The sequence below is a fragment of the Tachypleus tridentatus genome, chromosome 7, assembly GCF_004210375.1.
Source record: "Tachypleus tridentatus isolate NWPU-2018 chromosome 7, ASM421037v1, whole genome shotgun sequence".
Classification (NCBI taxonomy): Eukaryota; Metazoa; Arthropoda; class Merostomata; order Xiphosura; family Limulidae; genus Tachypleus; species Tachypleus tridentatus.
In genome coordinates, this window is record NC_134831.1 from 73,833,923 (window position 1) to 73,856,947 (window position 23,025).

General features: G+C 36.7%; 1 protein-coding gene across 2 annotated transcripts in view; it reads right to left on the reverse strand.

The window, feature by feature from the left end:
* The window catches only part of LOC143255977 (BMP-binding endothelial regulator protein-like), a 129,087-nt gene that overhangs the window by 72,097 nt on the left and 33,965 nt on the right, over positions 1 to 23,025 (reverse strand). For both annotated transcript variants that reach the window (XM_076512473.1, XM_076512475.1), the window contains exon 2: positions 19,726 to 19,811. In XM_076512473.1, coding sequence (XP_076368588.1) covers positions 19,726 to 19,811 — 86 coding nt within the window. The remainder of the gene's footprint in view (positions 1 to 19,725; positions 19,812 to 23,025) is intronic.

The following is a 23,025-nucleotide window of genomic DNA, read 5'->3' on the forward strand; positions in this document are numbered from 1 at the left end:
CCGCTCTACTTCAAGAAATATAAGACTGGATATGAATACTGGTTGGTTTTTAATTCACCTGAAAGTAACCTAGATGAACTTTAGTATGTGTGAATAATATTATGGCATTCTTTGTGTTGCAAACTCAGACTTTAGCAGTTAGCCTTGAACTGATGGATCAAGAAATGAAATAGTCCCAGACGTCACAAAGTATATTTTCATTGATTGATTAATTGATTGTTTGAAACTAAGCACAAATTTACACAATGGGCTATCTGTGCTCAGCCCACCACGGGTATTGAAGCCCGGTTTCTAGCGGTGTATGTCCACTGACATGCCGCTGTGCCACAGGAGGGCGTATCTCTTCAATTTTATTTTCAGTGGAAATATTAAACATAAATATGAAAGTATTTATAAAGAAATTATTTCTCGATCTAATACAATGTATGATATGCTTCAAGTTCACAAGTGAAATTGCTCTGTAAGGTTTAATGTTTCAAGTGTTAGCAACTATAATCAAATATTGTGTGGACTTTTAGTAAAGATTTTACCATCAATGACACTTTTGACTTTTCTAGTCTTTTGCAAAATCTACAATTTATTGATAATGTTTGTACGTTTAGTGTTATGTAAAGATTCTTGATGTGAGAAATTTCAGTTGTAGGAAACTGTCGAGTTGTTTCACCTTAGATATAGTAATCTGGTGTTTTTGTAGTTAAAATATTCCTTTTTCATGTTTGCTAGGCCTATTTACGACCACGTGGATGGAGTTAGTATGGGGTACAAACTTGTACTTGTTATGCTTAATCTCTCATTGAGCTTCTCATATTGACTAAAGACCATTTTATTCTAGATATTATGATGATGATGTGTATATTATTTGTTAGTCATAAATTAACGAAGTTTCGAACAGTATGCTCCCCAATGGCTCAGCCTTAACCCTGGAGGCTTATAACACGAAAAGCCGGATTTCGATACCAGTGGTGTAGCGTTGTGCTTGAGAACAAACAAACTGACTAACAGTAAATACAAATTAATGATTGAATGTTTACTGTTTATAATTTCGAACAATTCAGTAATTAATCAACAATGTAATTTTAAAATTGGTGTATATCAGAAACCTGAATTTATAAGTATGATTTGCTTGGTATGACATTTAAAATAAATTTAGCAAATGTTCTGAACGGTACTTTTAAGACTACAAACACTTTTCTCATATTACACGAATAGCTAAATATTATAACAATATTCTTGAAACGTCTGGAACAGCGGTAAGTTTCTACGGATTTACAACGCTAAAAATCAGGGTTCGATTGGTGGACACAACCAATAGCCCGATGTGGCTTTGCTCTAAGAAAAACACAAACATATTCTTGAAAACCAATAGTTTAACAGTAATTTCGTTTGAATATTGGACCAGAGTCCTTAATTTTTAAAGGTTTTTTTGGGGTTGTCGATGCCTTACAAACAAGTTGTAACATTTGGGTCAACGATCACGATATGAAAAAAAAAAAAAAAAGTTAATTTAAACCTTGAGCAGATTCTTTCCAATCGTGTGGTTTAAATATTTATTCTAAGGTTATTATTATTATTTATTTGTTAAGAAGATAACAAATAGTTGGTCCTCTAAGACTTAATTTTTCTGCTGTTTAAATGTATACGTTGGTTACGCCTCTAAATGGTTGTCTGTTCTACAAATGAACATACTATTGGCGCATCTGAAAACTCATCGAATATTGCGCAGCACGTATCCATAAAGCGCACAAATGACACATTTGTGGTACTTAGTCGTGCAGAGATTAAATAGCAATCACAAATCCGATAGTCTGGTAATTGTCAAACTGAACCTAAACCAATAAAACCAAATGATACAACTTGCACCCAAACCTTAAGCCTGTTTCGGTTTTTACAACTGCAATTCGTTTATATATATATATATTGTAAAAGATTCACTTGTTAAGATTATGGAAAGTGTCAGATTTCGTATTTGCTAAAAATTAACGACGAATTTACTGCACACAGTGTGATAACATGTGATGTCTATGTAGCGTGGTATCCACTAGTTATAACTGCTTTGAAAGACTAATATATGTAAAACGTATATTAATACAATAATTCTTGACTTAGTTCGCTCCATATTAAGTCCGTCAGCAAAGGAATATTAATGGTTGGTCGTGAATTTTGTGGAATGGTAAAAGTTGTTTTTTACATGGGGGTCCGGAAACAGGCAAACAAACAACTCAACCATGTTATTTCTGTATCAACTGTGAAAGATTGCAGTGTAGTATTATGGTGCTAGCTATATTCTACGCGTTGAGTGTGTGGTTCATACCCTTATATGTCCAAATGCCCACGGACGTTAAAAGATCTTAAATTAAAATGTTTGTGTGTGTGTTTTCTTATAGCAAAGCCACATCAGGTTATCTGCTTAGTTTCATATTTGCTTTAATGTCTTGCAAAAGCTTACAGATCTTCCTTTATGGCATTTGTGGATCCATCTGGGGTAGCTACTTTGAAAGATTGGATGACTGCCTTTTAGTATTTTGCAAGTAACCGAAGTATTTAAAGCAACATCGAAACTGATTGCACCACACACCTTTCGAAACCAAGTTGAGGATATACGTCGCAAAACGATAGCAGTTATTTCCTCCATGGTTACCACACCATGTTAAGATAAAAATTACTAAAATCAACACTTACGGTTTCGAATTCATTCTCTTTGGCAGGCCAGTCACATTTGATAAAAGAAAGATGACCAAATGGTCAAACGATCTTTAACCAGATAAACAGATGAGCAATACTAAAACAAGTACTTGTTTGATTATTTTTATCGCTACGTGATGCATAATAATTTAAGTGCGATAAAAAGGCAAAATACATTACAAGGAGTAACATAAAATACAAACAAACTACAATAAAAATCGGTTGTCCATGGACTGATTATAAAAGAATAACACACTTTAAAGTGCAGGGGGCAGAACAAAAAAAAAACAGCGTCACTTTAACTCAGAGAACTTAAGAGAGAAAAAATAAAACTTCAAACTTGAGAAACCAACAGGAGAAAATGATATCAACATAAACCCAAGGCAGAATAAAAAATGACATGCCGTTAAAACTGGGGGCTCGAAAGAACCTAAATCTAAGACTGGGATGAAATGATTTCTTATAACTGAACATTAAAGATAATTTATTACAAATGCAACTTCAACTGATAGACGTGCAGGTAATTTTTATTACATTTACCAAAGTTCCAGTTTTTGTAAGTAATTCTCATCAAATTGTTTACGTATGCTACACATAAAATCCGTTCATGGTTACCTTCAAATAAGTATCCCAGCTTTTCTGTCAAACTTAAAGAATGTTGATTAAAAATCTGTAAACTTGTGTAAAAGGAAATTTCTGGAATTTTCTATTTCCTTTCCGTTTTCTTTATTAACAACCACCTGATCGTACCTGACCGAATCTGACCATAATCGAACAGAGACATCAGAAATCAGTAGTGAATCTTGAATATATTTGAAAAACATTCTTTTACCTACATAAAAACATTCGTTTTCTAATAACGTATGGAGAGCTGTACTTCTGACTTCTAAATCCACAAAAAGTATACAAATGCTTATTTGGAGAGTGTAACACTTTAGAATAAGAGTTTACGTTGTTTAAGCACTGTATCAAACGTTAAATATGTGTATTTAATCTCACTAAATGTGTAATTATTTTAAAAGTCTGTGAAATAATCGAAATCTAATTATAGAACCTGGCTAATAACGTACACAACAACATTATTTATATTATAATATTTTCAAATTTATCAGTTAGGTCAGTCATAGCTGAGAGGAATATAGACCCACACTGCTTTTACTTACAACTCTGATACTCTTAAGAATGTCAGATCACATAATTATAGGGCACAATTTCAGAACAAAGAGATGATTTCATAGTGTGTTGGCTTTTGGTAGCTCGTCCTACCCGGCCCAGCATGGAAAGGTAGTTAGGGCGCTCGACTCGTAATATGAGGGTCGCTGGTTCCAATCTCCGTCACACCAAACATGCTCTCTCTTTCAGCCGAAGAGGGGGCGTTATATAGCACGATCAAACCCTCTATTCGTTGCTAAATGAGTAGCACAAGAGTTGGTGGTGGGTAGTGATGAGTAGCTGCCTTCCATCTAGTTTTACAGTGTTAATCTAAGGACGACTAGCGCAGATAGTCTTCATCTAGTTTTACAGTGTTAATCTAAGGACGACTAGCGCAGATAGTCTTCATCTAGTTTTACAGTGTTAATCTAAGGACGACTAGCGCAGATAGTCTTCATCTAGTTTTACAGTGTTAATCTAAGGACGACTAGCGCAGATAGTCTTCATCTAGTTTTACAGTGTTAATCTAAGGACGACTAGCGCAGATAGTCTTCATATAGTTTTACAGTGTTAATCTAAGGACGACTAGCGCAGATAGTCTTCATCTAGTTTTACAGTGTTAATCTAAGGACGACTAGCGCAGATAGTCTTCATATAGTTTTACAGTGTTAATCTAAGGACGACTAGCGCAGATAGTCTTCATATAGTTTTACAGTGTTAATCTAAGGACGACTAGCGCAGATAGTCTTCATATAGTTTTACAGTGTTAATCTAAGGACGACTAGCGCAGATAGTCTTCATCTAGTTTTACAGTGCTAATCTAAGGACGACTAGCGCAGATAGTCTTCATCTAGTTTTACAGTGTTAATCTAAGGACGACTAGCGCAGATAGTCTTCATCTAGTTTTACAGTGTTAATCTAAGGACGACTAGCGCAGATAGTCTTCATATAGTTTTACAGTGCTAATCTAAGGACGACTAGCGCAGATAGTCTTCATATAGTTTTACAGTGTTAATCTAAGGACGACTAGCGCAGATAGTCTTCATATAGTTTTACAGTGTTAATCTAAGGACGACTAGCGCAGATAGTCTTCATCTAGTTTTACAGTGTTAATCTAAGGACGACTAGCGCAGATAGTCTTCATCTAGTTTTACAGTGTTAATCTAAGGACGACTAGCGCAGATAGTCTTCATATAGTTTTACAGTGCTAATCTAAGGACGACTAGCGCAGATAGTCTTCATATAGTTTTACAGTGCTAATCTAAGGACGACTAGCGCAGATAGTCTTCATATAGTTTTACAGTGTTAATCTAAGGACGACTAGCGCAGATAGTCTTCATATAGTTTTACAGTGTTAATCTAAGGACGACTAGCGCAGATAGTCTTCATATAGTTTTACAGTGTTAATCTAAGGACGACTAGCGCAGATAGTCTTCATCTAGTTTTACAGTGTTAATCTAAGGACGACTAGCGCAGATAGTCTTCATCTAGTTTTACAGTGCTAATCTAAGGACGACTAGCGCAGATAGTCTTCATCTAGTTTTACAGTGTTAATCTAAGGACGACTAGCGCAGATAGTCTTCATATAGTTTTACAGTGCTAATCTAAGGACGACTAGCGCAGATAGTCTTCATCTAGTTTTACAGTGTTAATCTAAGGACGACTAGCGCAGATAGTCTTCATATAGTTTTACAGTGTTAATCTAAGGACGACTAGCGCAGATAGTCTTCATATAGTTTTACAGTGCTAATCTAAGGACGACTAGCGCAGATAGTCTTCATATAGTTTTACAGTGCTAATCTAAGGACGACTAGCGCAGATAGTCTTCATATAGTTTTACAGTGCTAATCTAAGGACGACTAGCGCAGATAGTCTTCATATAGTTTTACAGTGTTAATCTAAGGACGACTAGCGCAGATAGTCTTCATATAGTTTTACAGTGTTAATCTAAGGACGACTAGCGCAGATAGTCTTCATATAGTTTTACAGTGTTAATCTAAGGACGACTAGCGCAGATAGTCTTCATATAGTTTTACAGTGCTAATCTAAGGACGACTAGCGCAGATAGTCTTCATATAGTTTTACAGTGTTAATCTAAGGACGACTAGCGCAGATAGTCTTCATATAGTTTTACAGTGCTAATCTAAGGACGACTAGCGCAGATAGTCTTCATCTAGTTTTACAGTGCTAATCTAAGGACGACTAGCGCAGATAGTCTTCATATAGTTTTACAGTGCTAATCTAAGGACGACTAGCGCAGATAGTCTTCATATAGTTTTACAGTGCTAATCTAAGGACGACTAGCGCAGATAGTCTTCATCTAGTTTTACAGTGTTAATCTAAGGACGACTAGCGCAGATAGTCTTCATATAGTTTTACAGTGTTAATCTAAGGACGACTAGCGCAGATAGTCTTCATATAGTTTTACAGTGCTAATCTAAGGACGACTAGCGCAGATAGTCTTCATATAGTTTTACAGTGCTAATCTAAGGACGACTAGCGCAGATAGTCTTCATCTAGTTTTACAGTGCTAATCTAAGGACGACTAGCGCAGATAGTCTTCATATAGTTTTACAGTGTTAATCTAAGGACGACTAGCGCAGATAGTCTTCATATAGTTTTACAGTGTTAATCTAAGGACGACTAGCGCAGATAGTCTTCATCTAGTTTTACAGTGTTAATCTAAGGACGACTAGCGCAGATAGTCTTCATATAGTTTTACAGTGTTAATCTAAGGACGACTAGCGCAGATAGTCTTCATATAGTTTTACAGTGTTAATCTAAGGACGACTAGCGCAGATAGTCTTCATCTAGTTTTACAGTGTTAATCTAAGGACGACTAGCGCAGATAGTCTTCATCTAGTTTTACAGTGTTAATCTAAGGACGACTAGCGCAGATAGTCTTCATATAGTTTTACAGTGTTAATCTAAGGACGACTAGCGCAGATAGTCTTCATATAGTTTTACAGTGTTAATCTAAGGACGACTAGCGCAGATAGTCTTCATATAGTTTTACAGTGTTAATCTAAGGACGACTAGCGCAGATAGTCTTCATATAGTTTTACAGTGCTAATCTAAGGACGACTAGCGCAGATAGTCTTCATATAGTTTTACAGTGCTAATCTAAGGACGACTAGCGCAGATAGTCTTCATATAGTTTTACAGTGTTAATCTAAGGACGACTAGCGCAGATAGTCTTCATATAGTTTTACAGTGTTAATCTAAGGACGACTAGCGCAGATAGTCTTCATATAGTTTTACAGTGTTAATCTAAGGACGACTAGCGCAGATAGTCTTCATCTAGTTTTACAGTGTTAATCTAAGGACGACTAGCGCAGATAGTCTTCATCTAGTTTTACAGTGTTAATCTAAGGACGACTAGCGCAGATAGTCTTCATATAGTTTTACAGTGTTAATCTAAGGACGACTAGCGCAGATAGTCTTCATATAGTTTTACAGTGTTAATCTAAGGACGACTAGCGCAGATAGTCTTCATATAGTTTTACAGTGTTAATCTAAGGACGACTAGCGCAGATAGTCTTCATCTAGTTTTACAGTGTTAATCTAAGGACGACTAGCGCAGATAGTCTTCATCTAGTTTTACAGTGTTAATCTAAGGACGACTAGCGCAGATAGTCTTCATATAGTTTTACAGTGTTAATCTAAGGACGACTAGCGCAGATAGTCTTCATCTAGTTTTACAGTGCTAATCTAAGGACGACTAGCGCAGATAGTCTTCATATAGTTTTACAGTGTTAATCTAAGGACGACTAGCGCAGATAGTCTTCATATAGTTTTACAGTGCTAATCTAAGGACGACTAGCGCAGATAGTCTTCATATAGTTTTACAGTGCTAATCTAAGGACGACTAGCGCAGATAGTCTTCATCTAGTTTTACAGTGCTAATCTAAGGACGACTAGCGCAGATAGTCTTCATATAGTTTTACAGTGTTAATCTAAGGACGACTAGCGCAGATAGTCTTCATATAGTTTTACAGTGTTAATCTAAGGACGACTAGCGCAGATAGTCTTCATATAGTTTTACAGTGTTAATCTAAGGACGACTAGCGCAGATAGTCTTCATATAGTTTTACAGTGTTAATCTAAGGACGACTAGCGCAGATAGTCTTCATCTAGTTTTACAGTGTTAATCTAAGGACGACTAGCGCAGATAGTCTTCATCTAGTTTTACAGTGTTAATCTAAGGACGACTAGCGCAGATAGTCTTCATATAGTTTTACAGTGCTAATCTAAGGACGACTAGCGCAGATAGTCTTCATCTAGTTTTACAGTGCTAATCTAAGGACGACTAGCGCAGATAGTCTTCATCTAGTTTTACAGTGCTAATCTAAGGACGACTAGCGCAGATAGTCTTCATATAGTTTTACAGTGCTAATCTAAGGACGACTAGCGCAGATAGTCTTCATATAGTTTTACAGTGCTAATCTAAGGACGACTAGCGCAGATAGTCTTCATCTAGTTTTACAGTGCTAATCTAAGGACGACTAGCGCAGATAGTCTTCATCTAGTTTTACAGTGTTAATCTAAGGACGACTAGCGCAGATAGTCTTCATATAGTTTTACAGTGCTAATCTAAGGACGACTAGCGCAGATAGTCTTCATCTAGTTTTACAGTGTTAATCTAAGGACGACTAGCGCAGATAGTCTTCATATAGTTTTACAGTGCTAATCTAAGGACGACTAGCGCAGATAGTCTTCATATAGTTTTACAGTGCTAATCTAAGGACGACTAGCGCAGATAGTCTTCATATAGTTTTACAGTGCTAATCTAAGGACGACTAGCGCAGATAGTCTTCATATAGTTTTACAGTGCTAATCTAAGGACGACTAGCGCAGATAGTCTTCATATAGTTTTACAGTGCTAATCTAAGGACGACTAGCGCAGATAGTCTTCATCTAGTTTTACAGTGTTAATCTAAGGACGACTAGCGCAGATAGTCTTCATATAGTTTTACAGTGTAATCTAAGGACGACTAGCGCAGATAGTCTTCATATAGTTTTACAGTGCTAATCTAAGGACGACTAGCGCAGATAGTCTTCATATAGTTTTACAGTGCTAATCTAAGGACGACTAGCGCAGATAGTCTTCATATAGTTTTACAGTGCTAATCTAAGGACGACTAGCGCAGATAGTCTTCATATAGTTTTACAGTGTTAATCTAAGGACGACTAGCGCAGATAGTCTTCATATAGTTTTACAGTGCTAATCTAAGGACGACTAGCGCAGATAGTCTTCATCTAGTTTTACAGTGTTAATCTAAGGACGACTAGCGCAGATAGTCTTCATCTAGTTTTACAGTGTTAATCTAAGGACGACTAGCGCAGATAGTCTTCATCTAGTTTTACAGTGTTAATCTAAGGACGACTAGCGCAGATAGTCTTCATATAGTTTTACAGTGTTAATCTAAGGACGACTAGCGCAGATAGTCTTCATATAGTTTTACAGTGTTAATCTAAGGACGACTAGCGCAGATAGTCTTCATATAGTTTTACAGTGTTAATCTAAGGACGACTAGCGCAGATAGTCTTCATCTAGTTTTACAGTGTTAATCTAAGGACGACTAGCGCAGATAGTCTTCATATAGTTTTACAGTGTTAATCTAAGGACGACTAGCGCAGATAGTCTTCATATAGTTTTACAGTGCTAATCTAAGGACGACTAGCGCAGATAGTCTTCATATAGTTTTACAGTGCTAATCTAAGGACGACTAGCGCAGATAGTCTTCATCTAGTTTTACAGTGTTAATCTAAGGACGACTAGCGCAGATAGTCTTCATATAGTTTTACAGTGCTAATCTAAGGACGACTAGCGCAGATAGTCTTCATATAGTTTTACAGTGTTAATCTAAGGACGACTAGCGCAGATAGTCTTCATATAGTTTTACAGTGTTAATCTAAGGACGACTAGCGCAGATAGTCTTCATATAGTTTTACAGTGTTAATCTAAGGACGACTAGCGCAGATAGTCTTCATATAGTTTTACAGTGTTAATCTAAGGACGACTAGCGCAGATAGTCTTCATATAGTTTTACAGTGTTAATCTAAGGACGACTAGCGCAGATAGTCTTCATATAGTTTTACAGTGCTAATCTAAGGACGACTAGCGCAGATAGTCTTCATATAGTTTTACAGTGTTAATCTAAGGACGACTAGCGCAGATAGTCTTCATATAGTTTTACAGTGCTAATCTAAGGACGACTAGCGCAGATAGTCTTCATATAGTTTTACAGTGCTAATCTAAGGACGACTAGCGCAGATAGTCTTCATATAGTTTTACAGTGCTAATCTAAGGACGACTAGCGCAGATAGTCTTCATATAGTTTTACAGTGCTAATCTAAGGACGACTAGCGCAGATAGTCTTCATATAGTTTTACAGTGCTAATCTAAGGACGACTAGCGCAGATAGTCTTCATATAGTTTTACAGTGCTAATCTAAGGACGACTAGCGCAGATAGTCTTCATATAGTTTTACAGTGTTAATCTAAGGACGACTAGCGCAGATAGTCTTCATCTAGTTTTACAGTGCTAATCTAAGGACGACTAGCGCAGATAGTCTTCATATAGTTTTACAGTGCTAATCTAAGGACGACTAGCGCAGATAGTCTTCATATAGTTTTACAGTGCTAATCTAAGGACGACTAGCGCAGATAGTCTTCATATAGTTTTACAGTGCTAATCTAAGGACGACTAGCGCAGATAGTCTTCATATAGTTTTACAGTGCTAATCTAAGGACGACTAGCGCAGATAGTCTTCATATAGTTTTACAGTGCTAATCTAAGGACGACTAGCGCAGATAGTCTTCATATAGTTTTACAGTGTTAATCTAAGGACGACTAGCGCAGATAGTCTTCATATAGTTTTACAGTGCTAATCTAAGGACGACTAGCGCAGATAGTCTTCATATAGTTTTACAGTGTTAATCTAAGGACGACTAGCGCAGATAGTCTTCATATAGTTTTACAGTGTTAATCTAAGGACGACTAGCGCAGATAGTCTTCATATAGTTTTACAGTGCTAATCTAAGGACGACTAGCGCAGATAGTCTTCATATAGTTTTACAGTGTTAATCTAAGGACGACTAGCGCAGATAGTCTTCATATAGTTTTACAGTGCTAATCTAAGGACGACTAGCGCAGATAGTCTTCATATAGTTTTACAGTGCTAATCTAAGGACGACTAGCGCAGATAGTCTTCATATAGTTTTACAGTGTTAATCTAAGGACGACTAGCGCAGATAGTCTTCATATAGTTTTACAGTGTTAATCTAAGGACGACTAGCGCAGATAGTCTTCATATAGTTTTACAGTGCTAATCTAAGGACGACTAGCGCAGATAGTCTTCATATAGTTTTACAGTGCTAATCTAAGGACGACTAGCGCAGATAGTCTTCATATAGTTTTACAGTGCTAATCTAAGGACGACTAGCGCAGATAGTCTTCATATAGTTTTACAGTGCTAATCTAAGGACGACTAGCGCAGATAGTCTTCATATAGTTTTACAGTGCTAATCTAAGGACGACTAGCGCAGATAGTCTTCATATAGTTTTACAGTGTTAATCTAAGGACGACTAGCGCAGATAGTCTTCATATAGTTTTACAGTGTTAATCTAAGGACGACTAGCGCAGATAGTCTTCATATAGTTTTACAGTGCTAATCTAAGGACGACTAGCGCAGATAGTCTTCATATAGTTTTACAGTGCTAATCTAAGGACGACTAGCGCAGATAGTCTTCATATAGTTTTACAGTGCTAATCTAAGGACGACTAGCGCAGATAGTCTTCATCTAGTTTTACAGTGCTAATCTAAGGACGACTAGCGCAGATAGTCTTCATATAGTTTTACAGTGCTAATCTAAGGACGACTAGCGCAGATAGTCTTCATATAGTTTTACAGTGCTAATCTAAGGACGACTAGCGCAGATAGTCTTCATATAGTTTTACAGTGCTAATCTAAGGACGACTAGCGCAGATAGTCTTCATATAGTTTTACAGTGCTAATCTAAGGACGACTAGCGCAGATAGTCTTCATATAGTTTTACAGTGCTAATCTAAGGACGACTAGCGCAGATAGTCTTCATATAGTTTTACAGTGCTAATCTAAGGACGACTAGCGCAGATAGTCTTCATATAGTTTTACAGTGCTAATCTAAGGACGACTAGCGCAGATAGTCTTCATATAGTTTTACAGTGCTAATCTAAGGACGACTAGCGCAGATAGTCTTCATATAGTTTTACAGTGCTTATCTAAGGACGACTAGCGCAGATAGTCTTCATATAGTTTTACAGTGTTAATCTAAGGACGACTAGCGCAGATAGTCTTCATCTAGTTTTACAGTGCTAATCTAAGGACGACTAGCGCAGATAGTCTTCATCTAGTTTTACAGTGCTAATCTAAGGACGACTAGCGCAGATAGTCTTCATCTAGTTTTACAGTGCTAATCTAAGGACGACTAGCGCAGATAGTCTTCATCTAGTTTTACAGTGCTAATCTAAGGACGACTAGCGCAGATAGTCTTCATATAGTTTTACAGTGCTAATCTAAGGACGACTAGCGCAGATAGTCTTCATCTAGTTTTACAGTGCTAATCTAAGGACGACTAGCGCAGATAGTCTTCATATAGTTTTACAGTGCTAATCTAAGGACGACTAGCGCAGATAGTCTTCATATAGTTTTACAGTGCTAATCTAAGGACGACTAGCGCAGATAGTCTTCATCTAGTTTTACAGTGCTAATCTAAGGACGACTAGCGCAGATAGTCTTCATATAGTTTTACAGTGCTAATCTAAGGACGACTAGCGCAGATAGTCTTCATATAGTTTTACAGTGCTAATCTAAGGACGACTAGCGCAGATAGTCTTCATATAGTTTTACAGTGTTAATCTAAGGACGACTAGCGCAGATAGTCTTCATATAGTTTTACAGTGTTAATCTAAGGACGACTAGCGCAGATAGTCTTCATATAGTTTTACAGTGCTAATCTAAGGACGACTAGCGCAGATAGTCTTCATATAGTTTTACAGTGCTAATCTAAGGACGACTAGCGCAGATAGTCTTCATATAGTTTTACAGTGCTAATCTAAGGACGACTAGCGCAGATAGTCTTCATATAGTTTTACAGTGCTAATCTAAGGACGACTAGCGCAGATAGTCTTCATATAGTTTTACAGTGCTAATCTAAGGACGACTAGCGCAGATAGTCTTCATATAGTTTTACAGTGTTAATCTAAGGACGACTAGCGCAGATAGTCTTCATATAGTTTTACAGTGTTAATCTAAGGACGACTAGCGCAGATAGTCTTCATATAGTTTTACAGTGCTAATCTAAGGACGACTAGCGCAGATAGTCTTCATATAGTTTTACAGTGCTAATCTAAGGACGACTAGCGCAGATAGTCTTCATATAGTTTTACAGTGCTAATCTAAGGACGACTAGCGCAGATAGTCTTCATCTAGTTTTACAGTGCTAATCTAAGGACGACTAGCGCAGATAGTCTTCATATAGTTTTACAGTGCTAATCTAAGGACGACTAGCGCAGATAGTCTTCATCTAGTTTTACAGTGCTAATCTAAGGACGACTAGCGCAGATAGTCTTCATATAGTTTTACAGTGCTAATCTAAGGACGACTAGCGCAGATAGTCTTCATATAGTTTTACAGTGCTAATCTAAGGACGACTAGCGCAGATAGTCTTCATCTAGTTTTACAGTGCTAATCTAAGGACGACTAGCGCAGATAGTCTTCATATAGTTTTACAGTGCTAATCTAAGGACGACTAGCGCAGATAGTCTTCATATAGTTTTACAGTGCTAATCTAAGGACGACTAGCGCAGATAGTCTTCATATAGTTTTACAGTGCTAATCTAAGGACGACTAGCGCAGATAGTCTTCATATAGTTTTACAGTGCTAATCTAAGGACGACTAGCGCAGATAGTCTTCATATAGTTTTACAGTGCTAATCTAAGGACGACTAGCGCAGATAGTCTTCATCTAGTTTTACAGTGCTAATCTAAGGACGACTAGCGCAGATAGTCTTCATATAGTTTTACAGTGCTAATCTAAGGACGACTAGCGCAGATAGTCTTCATATAGTTTTACAGTGCTAATCTAAGGACGACTAGCGCAGATAGTCTTCATCTAGTTTTACAGTGCTAATCTAAGGACGACTAGCGCAGATAGTCTTCATATAGTTTTACAGTGCTAATCTAAGGACGACTAGCGCAGATAGTCTTCATATAGTTTTACAGTGCTAATCTAAGGACGACTAGCGCAGATAGTCTTCATATAGTTTTACAGTGCTAATCTAAGGACGACTAGCGCAGATAGTCTTCATCTAGTTTTACAGTGCTAATCTAAGGACGACTAGCGCAGATAGTCTTCATATAGTTTTACAGTGCTAATCTAAGGACGACTAGCGCAGATAGTCTTCATATAGTTTTACAGTGCTAATCTAAGGACGACTAGCGCAGATAGTCTTCATCTAGTTTTACAGTGCTAATCTAAGGACGACTAGCGCAGATAGTCTTCATCTAGTTTTACAGTGCTAATCTAAGGACGACTAGCGCAGATAGTCTTCATATAGTTTTACAGTGCTAATCTAAGGACGACTAGCGCAGATAGTCTTCATCTAGTTTTACAGTGCTAATCTAAGGACGACTAGCGCAGATAGTCTTCATATAGTTTTACAGTGCTAATCTAAGGACGACTAGCGCAGATAGTCTTCATATAGTTTTACAGTGCTAATCTAAGGACGACTAGCGCAGATAGTCTTCATATAGTTTTACAGTGCTAATCTAAGGACGACTAGCGCAGATAGTCTTCATATAGTTTTACAGTGCTAATCTAAGGACGACTAGCGCAGATAGTCTTCATATAGTTTTACAGTGCTAATCTAAGGACGACTAGCGCAGATAGTCTTCATCTAGTTTTACAGTGCTAATCTAAGGACGACTAGCGCAGATAGTCTTCATCTAGTTTTACAGTGCTAATCTAAGGACGACTAGCGCAGATAGTCTTCATATAGTTTTACAGTGCTAATCTAAGGACGACTAGCGCAGATAGTCTTCATCTAGTTTTACAGTGCTAATCTAAGGACGACTAGCGCAGATAGTCTTCATATAGTTTTACAGTGCTAATCTAAGGACGACTAGCGCAGATAGTCTTCATATAGTTTTACAGTGTTAATCTAAGGACGACTAGCGCAGATAGTCTTCATATAGTTTTACAGTGCTAATCTAAGGACGACTAGCGCAGATAGTCTTCATATAGTTTTACAGTGCTAATCTAAGGACGACTAGCGCAGATAGTCTTCATCTAGTTTTACAGTGCTAATCTAAGGACGACTAGCGCAGATAGTCTTCATATAGTTTTACAGTGCTAATCTAAGGACGACTAGCGCAGATAGTCTTCATATAGTTTTACAGTGTTAATCTAAGGACGACTAGCGCAGATAGTCTTCATATAGTTTTACAGTGCTAATCTAAGGACGACTAGCGCAGATAGTCTTCATATAGTTTTACAGTGCTAATCTAAGGACGACTAGCGCAGATAGTCTTCATATAGTTTTACAGTGCTAATCTAAGGACGACTAGCGCAGATAGTCTTCATCTAGTTTTACAGTGCTAATCTAAGGACGACTAGCGCAGATAGTCTTCATATAGTTTTACAGTGCTAATCTAAGGACGACTAGCGCAGATAGTCTTCATATAGTTTTACAGTGCTAATCTAAGGACGACTAGCGCAGATAGTCTTCATCTAGTTTTACAGTGCTAATCTAAGGACGACGAGCGCAGATAGTCTTCATATAGTTTTACAGTGTTAATCTAAGGACGACGAGCGCAGATAGTCTTCATATAGTTTTACAGTGCTAATCTAAGGACGACTAGCGCAGATAGTCTTCATATAGTTTTACAGTGCTAATCTCAGGACGACGAGCGCAGATAGTCTTCATCTAGTTTTACAGTGCTAATCTAAGGACGACTAGCGGAGATAGTCTTCATATAGTTTTACAGTGCTAATCTAAGGACGACTAGCGCAGATAGTCTTCATATAGTTTCACAGTGCTAATCTAAGGACGACTAGCGCAGATAGTCTTCATATAGTTTTACAGTGCTAATCTAAGGACGACTAGCGCAGATAGTCTTCATATACCTTTGCGCGATATTCAAAACAAACAAACAAAATCGTCTCGCCCCACAGCAGTAGATATGAAGAATCTGTTACTGTTGGTTGGCACTACACAAATAGTCCCTTGTGAAGCTTAACAACAAACAAGTAGTTCGTCATTATCACTCGAATTTCTTTTACGAATTCTGTGTTATTTATGAAGCGGCTGTTGTAGCGAACTGATACAAGGAATTCTATAGTCTAATTTGAAAGGATTCGTCATTTAACTTTTATGTTCTATTTTGGTTATATAGTAAAACAATAGTTTTGATAATAAGAACAACCACATATCTGGAAATAACAGTGTTGAGGCTTAGCAACGTGAATCATAGAAAATGTAGTACAAAGTAAAAGATTTATTTACTCACCTGTGACACCCAGTGGCTCAGAGGTAAGTCGAAAGGCTTATAACGCTTAAAACCAGGTTTCGAAACACGTCGTACGCACAGTAAAGGTAGCTCATTCTGTAATGCTTAACAACAAACAACCCCCATTCTGAAGCCTTACAACTCCAAAAATTGGATTTCGATACCTATGATGGTTATAGCACAAATAACCCATTGTGTAGCTTTGTGCTTAGCAACAAACAAACACTAATTTGTAAACAACTCAGACAGAATTGTAATTCGTGCAGGAATGAAGTTTTTGATCTAATATTCCAGAACTGGGACTGGTAGGATACTTAATAATTTGTACCAGTAGATGGGACAAATTGAGGAAAAAACACACACACACACAAACAAAAACTAGTTTTGATATTTTGATGTTGTTTTTAAAAAGGAAAACAATAGTACATTGCACAATAACCATTTTATAAATTTAAATCAAATTGGATTCGGTTTTCTTCATTCACTTTGGATGAATATTATAAATTGCACTATATTTATGTATGTCACAGAATTGTTCCAAGGTGGCTCTGCAGAAAGCTTGAGGGCTAGTAATGCTAAACTTCCTTTAGATCCCCGCGTTACTCACAGCAAAAATAGTCCATTGTACAGCTTTGCGTTCAACAGCAAAATAAGCGGTCACACAGTACTTTCTCGTCTTTAAAATAATTTTAAAATAAATGTATTAAGATTACGTCATTTACTGATATAAAAGTATGTTTTCACGACATAAGCGATGAATGTAAAACGTAAACAAAATTTGCAGCTCGAATAACTTTTCCTGCAATCATACGAACATGAGCCTCGGTAAAATAGCACATGTTGCGATATTGCAAAGAAATTGTATTAAAACACGTCGAAAACACTGATTTAACAGCATGTGCATATATAACAACGAAAGCCTTTTGAAAATAACCGTACGAACATACTCCTGACTTAACAAATGTGCACACTCAATAATCAAAACACGCTAAAAACAAGGTTACGAACATATAACTGACTTAACACGATTTGCAAACATAACAATGAAAATATATTGAAACCTCCGTGAAAATCATAAAAATATACACAAGATTTAACACAATCCACAGATAGAACAGTGAAAGAGTGCTACAACACCCCTCAAGTACCATTGAAACCCCATGCATTTACAGTCACGTGAAAACGTTAGGACACCCTATGAAAGCCTGTGTATTTTTGTGACATTTTTGGATATATAGATATTTAATCTCAATTTCAACAATACTGAGAGATTATAGGAATATAACTAAACAATTACAACTGAAAAAATGACTTTTCAAGATCTTCTGTAAATGTAATTCTACAAACATGCATATTCTAACTGAGGAAAAAGTTAGGACACTCCCACATTTATTCCCACTTAAAATGGTTCAACTCACACACAGGTGTATCACATCAGGTCCACATGATTAGAAGATCGTTACTCAGCATTTTGAATGAGGCTTGCCCTATTTAAACCTCAGACATTTAATTTGGTGTGCTCCTGACTGTTGAAGTGAGAGTGAGCACCATGGTGAGAGCAAACGAGCTGTCTGAGGTCTTCAGAAAGAAAATTGTAGCAGCTTATGAGTCTGGTAAGGAATTTAAAAAGATTCCAAAAGATTTTGAAATCAGCCACTTCCCGGAAAATAGTCAACAAGTGGAGGGCTTTCAAAACAACTGCCAACATGCCCAGGTCTGGTCGTCCAAGCAACTTCACCCCGAGAGCAAACCGCAAGATGCTGAAAGAGGTCTCCAAACACCCTAACATGTCACCACGGGACCTACACCAGGCTCTGGCTACTGTTTATGTGAACCTGCATGCCTCTACAATCAAAAAGAGACTGCACAAATTTAACTTGCATGGGAGATGTGCAAGGAGAAACCTTTGCTCTCTAAGAGAAACATCAAGTTCAGACTGAAGTTTGCCAGAGAGAATGTAGACAAAGACCAGGACTTCTGGAATAATGTTCTTTGGACAGATGAGTCCAAAACTGAATTATTTGGACATCAAAACAGAGGACATGTTTGGCGTAAACCAAATACAGCATTCCAGGAAAAGAACCTCACACTAACTGTGAAGCATGGAGGTGGAAGTGTCATGTTTTGGGGCTACTTTGCTGCAGCAGGACCTGGACAGCTTACAATCATAGAATACACCATGAATTCTACTGTGTATCAGAGGGTGCTTGAGGATCATGTGAGACCATCTGTATTAAAATTAAAGCTGAAGCGGAACTGGACCCTGCAACACGACAATGACCCAAAACATACCAGTAAATCCACCAAGGACTGGCTGAAAACTAAGAAATGGAGAGTCCTGGAATGGCCGAGTCAAAGCCCAGATCTTAATCCCATTGAGATGCTGTGGGGTGATTTAAAACGGGCTGTACATGCAAGAAACCCTCAAACATCTCACAGCTGAAAGAATTCTGCATTAAGGAGTGGGGCAGACTTTCTTCAGACCGATGTCAGAGACTGGTAGATGGCTACAAGAAGCGTCTCACTGCAGTTATTTCAACCAAAGGGGGGTAACACTAGTTACTAGGGGGTAGGGTGTCCTAACTTTTTCCTCAGTTAGAATATGCATGTTTGCAGAATTACATTTACAGAAGATCTTGAAAAGTCTTTTCTTCAGTTATAATCTCTCAGTATTGTTGAAATTGAGATTAAATATCTATATATCCAAAATGTTACAAAAAATACACAGGCTTTCATAGAGTGTCCTAACTTTTTTACATGACTGTATATTGTTCGCCAATCACGTCTATTGAATACTAGAAATCATTATTTATAGAGCAGCTTAGGCATTATTGTCAAAGGACCCAAACCATTCATCTGATAGTTTATCTAGTGAAACTCGATTTTGTTTGTTTTTTTGTGAAGAAGAGACATCAATTTATAATCTTTTAAAGAATTACATCTAGGTTGGTTAATTCAGTCCTACATACGACCTTGTGACATCAATACTGCAAGCAAACAGACAGTGAACTCTATTATATATTTATTGATTAAAATAAAATAGCACTCACATTTTAATTTAATAGGGCATGCATATCTGTAACAATAAAAGAGATACATACCTGACAACGACAGGATATACATACGCAGCAATGAATGTTATAGATACCCGACAACAGCAGGATATACACACGTAACAATGAAAGGTATACATACCTGACAACAGCAGGATATACATACGCAACAATCAAGGTTATAGATACCCGACAACAGCAAGATATACACACGTAACAATAAAAGGTATACATACCTGACAACAGCAGAATATACATACGTAACAATGAAAAGTATATATACCTGACAACGACAGGATATACACTGTTCTTTGGCAATGAAAGGAATCTTGATTTCTTCACCTTCAACTTTGCACGTAATTGGTCGACCTTTTAGGAATAATAATAAAGTACTTGTTAACTTTTATTATACAAAAGTATCAAAAACAAAATCTACATCAGAATTATTCACTACATATAAATTTGTGCTGCATTAAAGTTCTTTTTGTTTTTTGTTTAGTACAAAGCTGCACAAAGGGCCATCTGTGCTCTGCCCACTACCGTATCAAACCTGGTTTTCAGCAGTATAAGTCCGCAGACATACCACGTTGCTACTGGAGGCGTTGGATTAAAAGTAAGAAAGGTTAATCTTGCACTGTACCTTAAAAACAAACCATCTCAGTTCGTTTATAACGCAATAGAATATTAGAGATATTTTATTTTAAAATACGGTACCCATATATATGTAATATTACACTGAGCTAAGTTTTTATAGTGGGAAGAACCATCTTTCGGTTTCGTCTGGTAAAGGCAATTGATCTGGAAGTCTTGCCAGTCTGGTTATCCTTGACCATGTGTATGTCTTAAGCAACCTAAATGTTTACTAACATTGATCAGTGATTCTCACGATATATTCAAGAGAGTTTCGTATAAGGAAAGAATCTTTATTCCACGGTACACTTGACAGCTTCAAAAAATTTGTCCTGAGATTATTTTTACTAAACAAGGAATTTAAGATTATAGTGGAAATAGAGTTAATTATAAAATAAAACAGCACGTCATGAAATATTTTAAATCAACTAATCAATATCTTAATTAATAGATATGCTTAAAAAACATCATTTGTGAATTCTATTTATCTCCAATGGGATATTACAATATGTAATTATGCTAAGTAATTTGATGATGCAAGGGTCAACAGAACACCATAAATTTTCACCTTCTGCATGCGCTAATAAAATTAATTTAAAAACCCAAATTAAATCAAACTTCGTATCAAGCGATTTGTCTGACAGAGAAAAATTTATTTCTAACAATTACGTTTGTAATTTTGTTTTATAAGAACACATGCCGGCTATAATTCTCTTTAATTTATCTCTTGTGACATTTGATCTTAGAGTGGACACTATGACTGAGTTCATTCTTAGTTAGCTGTGACACTGTAGAACCTATGATTTATGAATCCAACCAAAGATGTTTATTTTACGTATCGTATACAGAATGTTTATTTTACGTATCATATACAGAATGTTTATTTTTATATATTCTTGAGTTTGTGAAAGGAAAATAAGAAGAAAAAAGAAAATCGTTTCACATTATACTTACAGTCAAGTAATCTTAAGTCCAGTTAAGCATTTTGATTTGATGTGTATCAACTAACGTTAAGAAACGGAGTTGTATGTAAACGTGACGCACTGGCCTAACCAGCACTATTTGGACATGCCATACTGGATCAACCAGAAGTTAGATACGATAAACTGTTTTAAGTAGCAACATTTACACGCCGTTCTAAACAACAGTGTGTAGATACAACATATTTTAACAGGAAGTATGTAGATAAGGAACACTGTCCTAAAAGGCAGAACTTAGACATGACACACTGTTCTAATCAGCAGTAGTTAGATAAGGTACAATGTTCTAAAAGGCAGAACTTAGACATGACACACTGTTCTAATCAGCAGTAGTTAGATAAGGAACACTGTCCTAAAAGGCAGAACTTAGACATGACACACTGTTCTAATCAGCAGTAGTTTGATATGGTACAATGTTCTAAAAGGCAGAACTTAGACATGACACACTGTTCTAATCAGCAGTAGTTAGATAAGGAACACTGTCCTAAAAGGCAGAACTTAGACATGACACACTGTTCTAATCAGCAGTAGTTAGATAAGGTACAATGTTCTAAAAGGCAGAACTTAGACATGACACACTGTTCTAATCAGCAGTAGTTAGATAAGGTACAATGTTCTAAAAGGCAGAACTTAGACATGACACACTGTTCTAATCAGCAGTAGTTACATAAGGTACAATGTTCTAAAAGGCAGAACTTAGACATGACACACTGTTCTAATCAGCAGTAGTTTGATAAGGTACAATGTCCTAAAAGGCAGAACTTAGACATGACACACTGTTCTAATCAGCAGTAGTTAGATAAGGTACAATGTTCTAAAAGGCAGAACTTAGACATGACACACTGTTCTAATCAGCAGTAGTTACATAAGGTACAATGTTCTAAAAGGCAGAACTTAGACATGACACACTGTTCTAATCAGCAGTAGTTTGATAAGGTACAATGTTCTAAAAGGCAGAACTTAGACATGACACACTGTTCTAATCAGCAGTAGTTAGATAAGGTACAATGTTCTAAAAGACAAAATTTAGATATGAAATATGGTTATAACTGGCATTATAAAGAAGTAACTTATTGTTCTAACAGTCAGTATTAAGACACGACACGGTGTTCTAACAGTAAGTATTTAGACACGACACGGTGTTCTAACAGTCAGTATTTAGACACGACACGGTGTTTTAACAGTCAGTATGTAGACACGACACGGTGTTCTAACAGTCAGTATTTAGACAAGATATACTATTCTTCTTAGTAGTGTTAGACAAGTCACGTTGTTCTAACAGGCATAACTGAGATGTGACACAGTTTTATATCTAGCAGCGTTTGACAATATATACCTCTCTAACCATCAATGCGTAGAAGTGACATACTGTTCCAAAAACAGTATTGAAATACAAATTAACTGTTCAGAATAGCAGTATTTAGATGTAACTTACTGTTAAAACAACATTATTTAGACATGACACACTGTTAAAAGAACAGCATTTAGACATGAGACACAGTTAAAAGAACAGCATTTAGACATGAGACACAGTTAAAAGAACAGTATTTAGACATGACACACAGTTAAAAGAACAGTATTTAGACATAACTTACTGTTAAAAGAACAGTATTTAGACATGACACACAGTTAAAACAACAGTATTTAGACGTAACTTACTGTTAAAAGAACAGTATTTAGACATGACACACAGTTAAAACAACAGTATTTAGACGTAACTTACTGTTAAAAGAACAGTATTTAGACATGACACACAGTTAAAACAACAGTATTTAGACGTAACTTACTGTTAAAAGAACAGTATTTAGACATGACACACAGTTAAAAGAACAGTATTTAGACATGAGACACAGTTAAAAGAACAGTATTTAGACATGAGACACAGTTAAAAGAACAGCATTTAGACATGAGACACAGTTAAAAGAACAGTATTTAGACGTAACTTACTGTTAAAAGAACAGTATTTAGACATG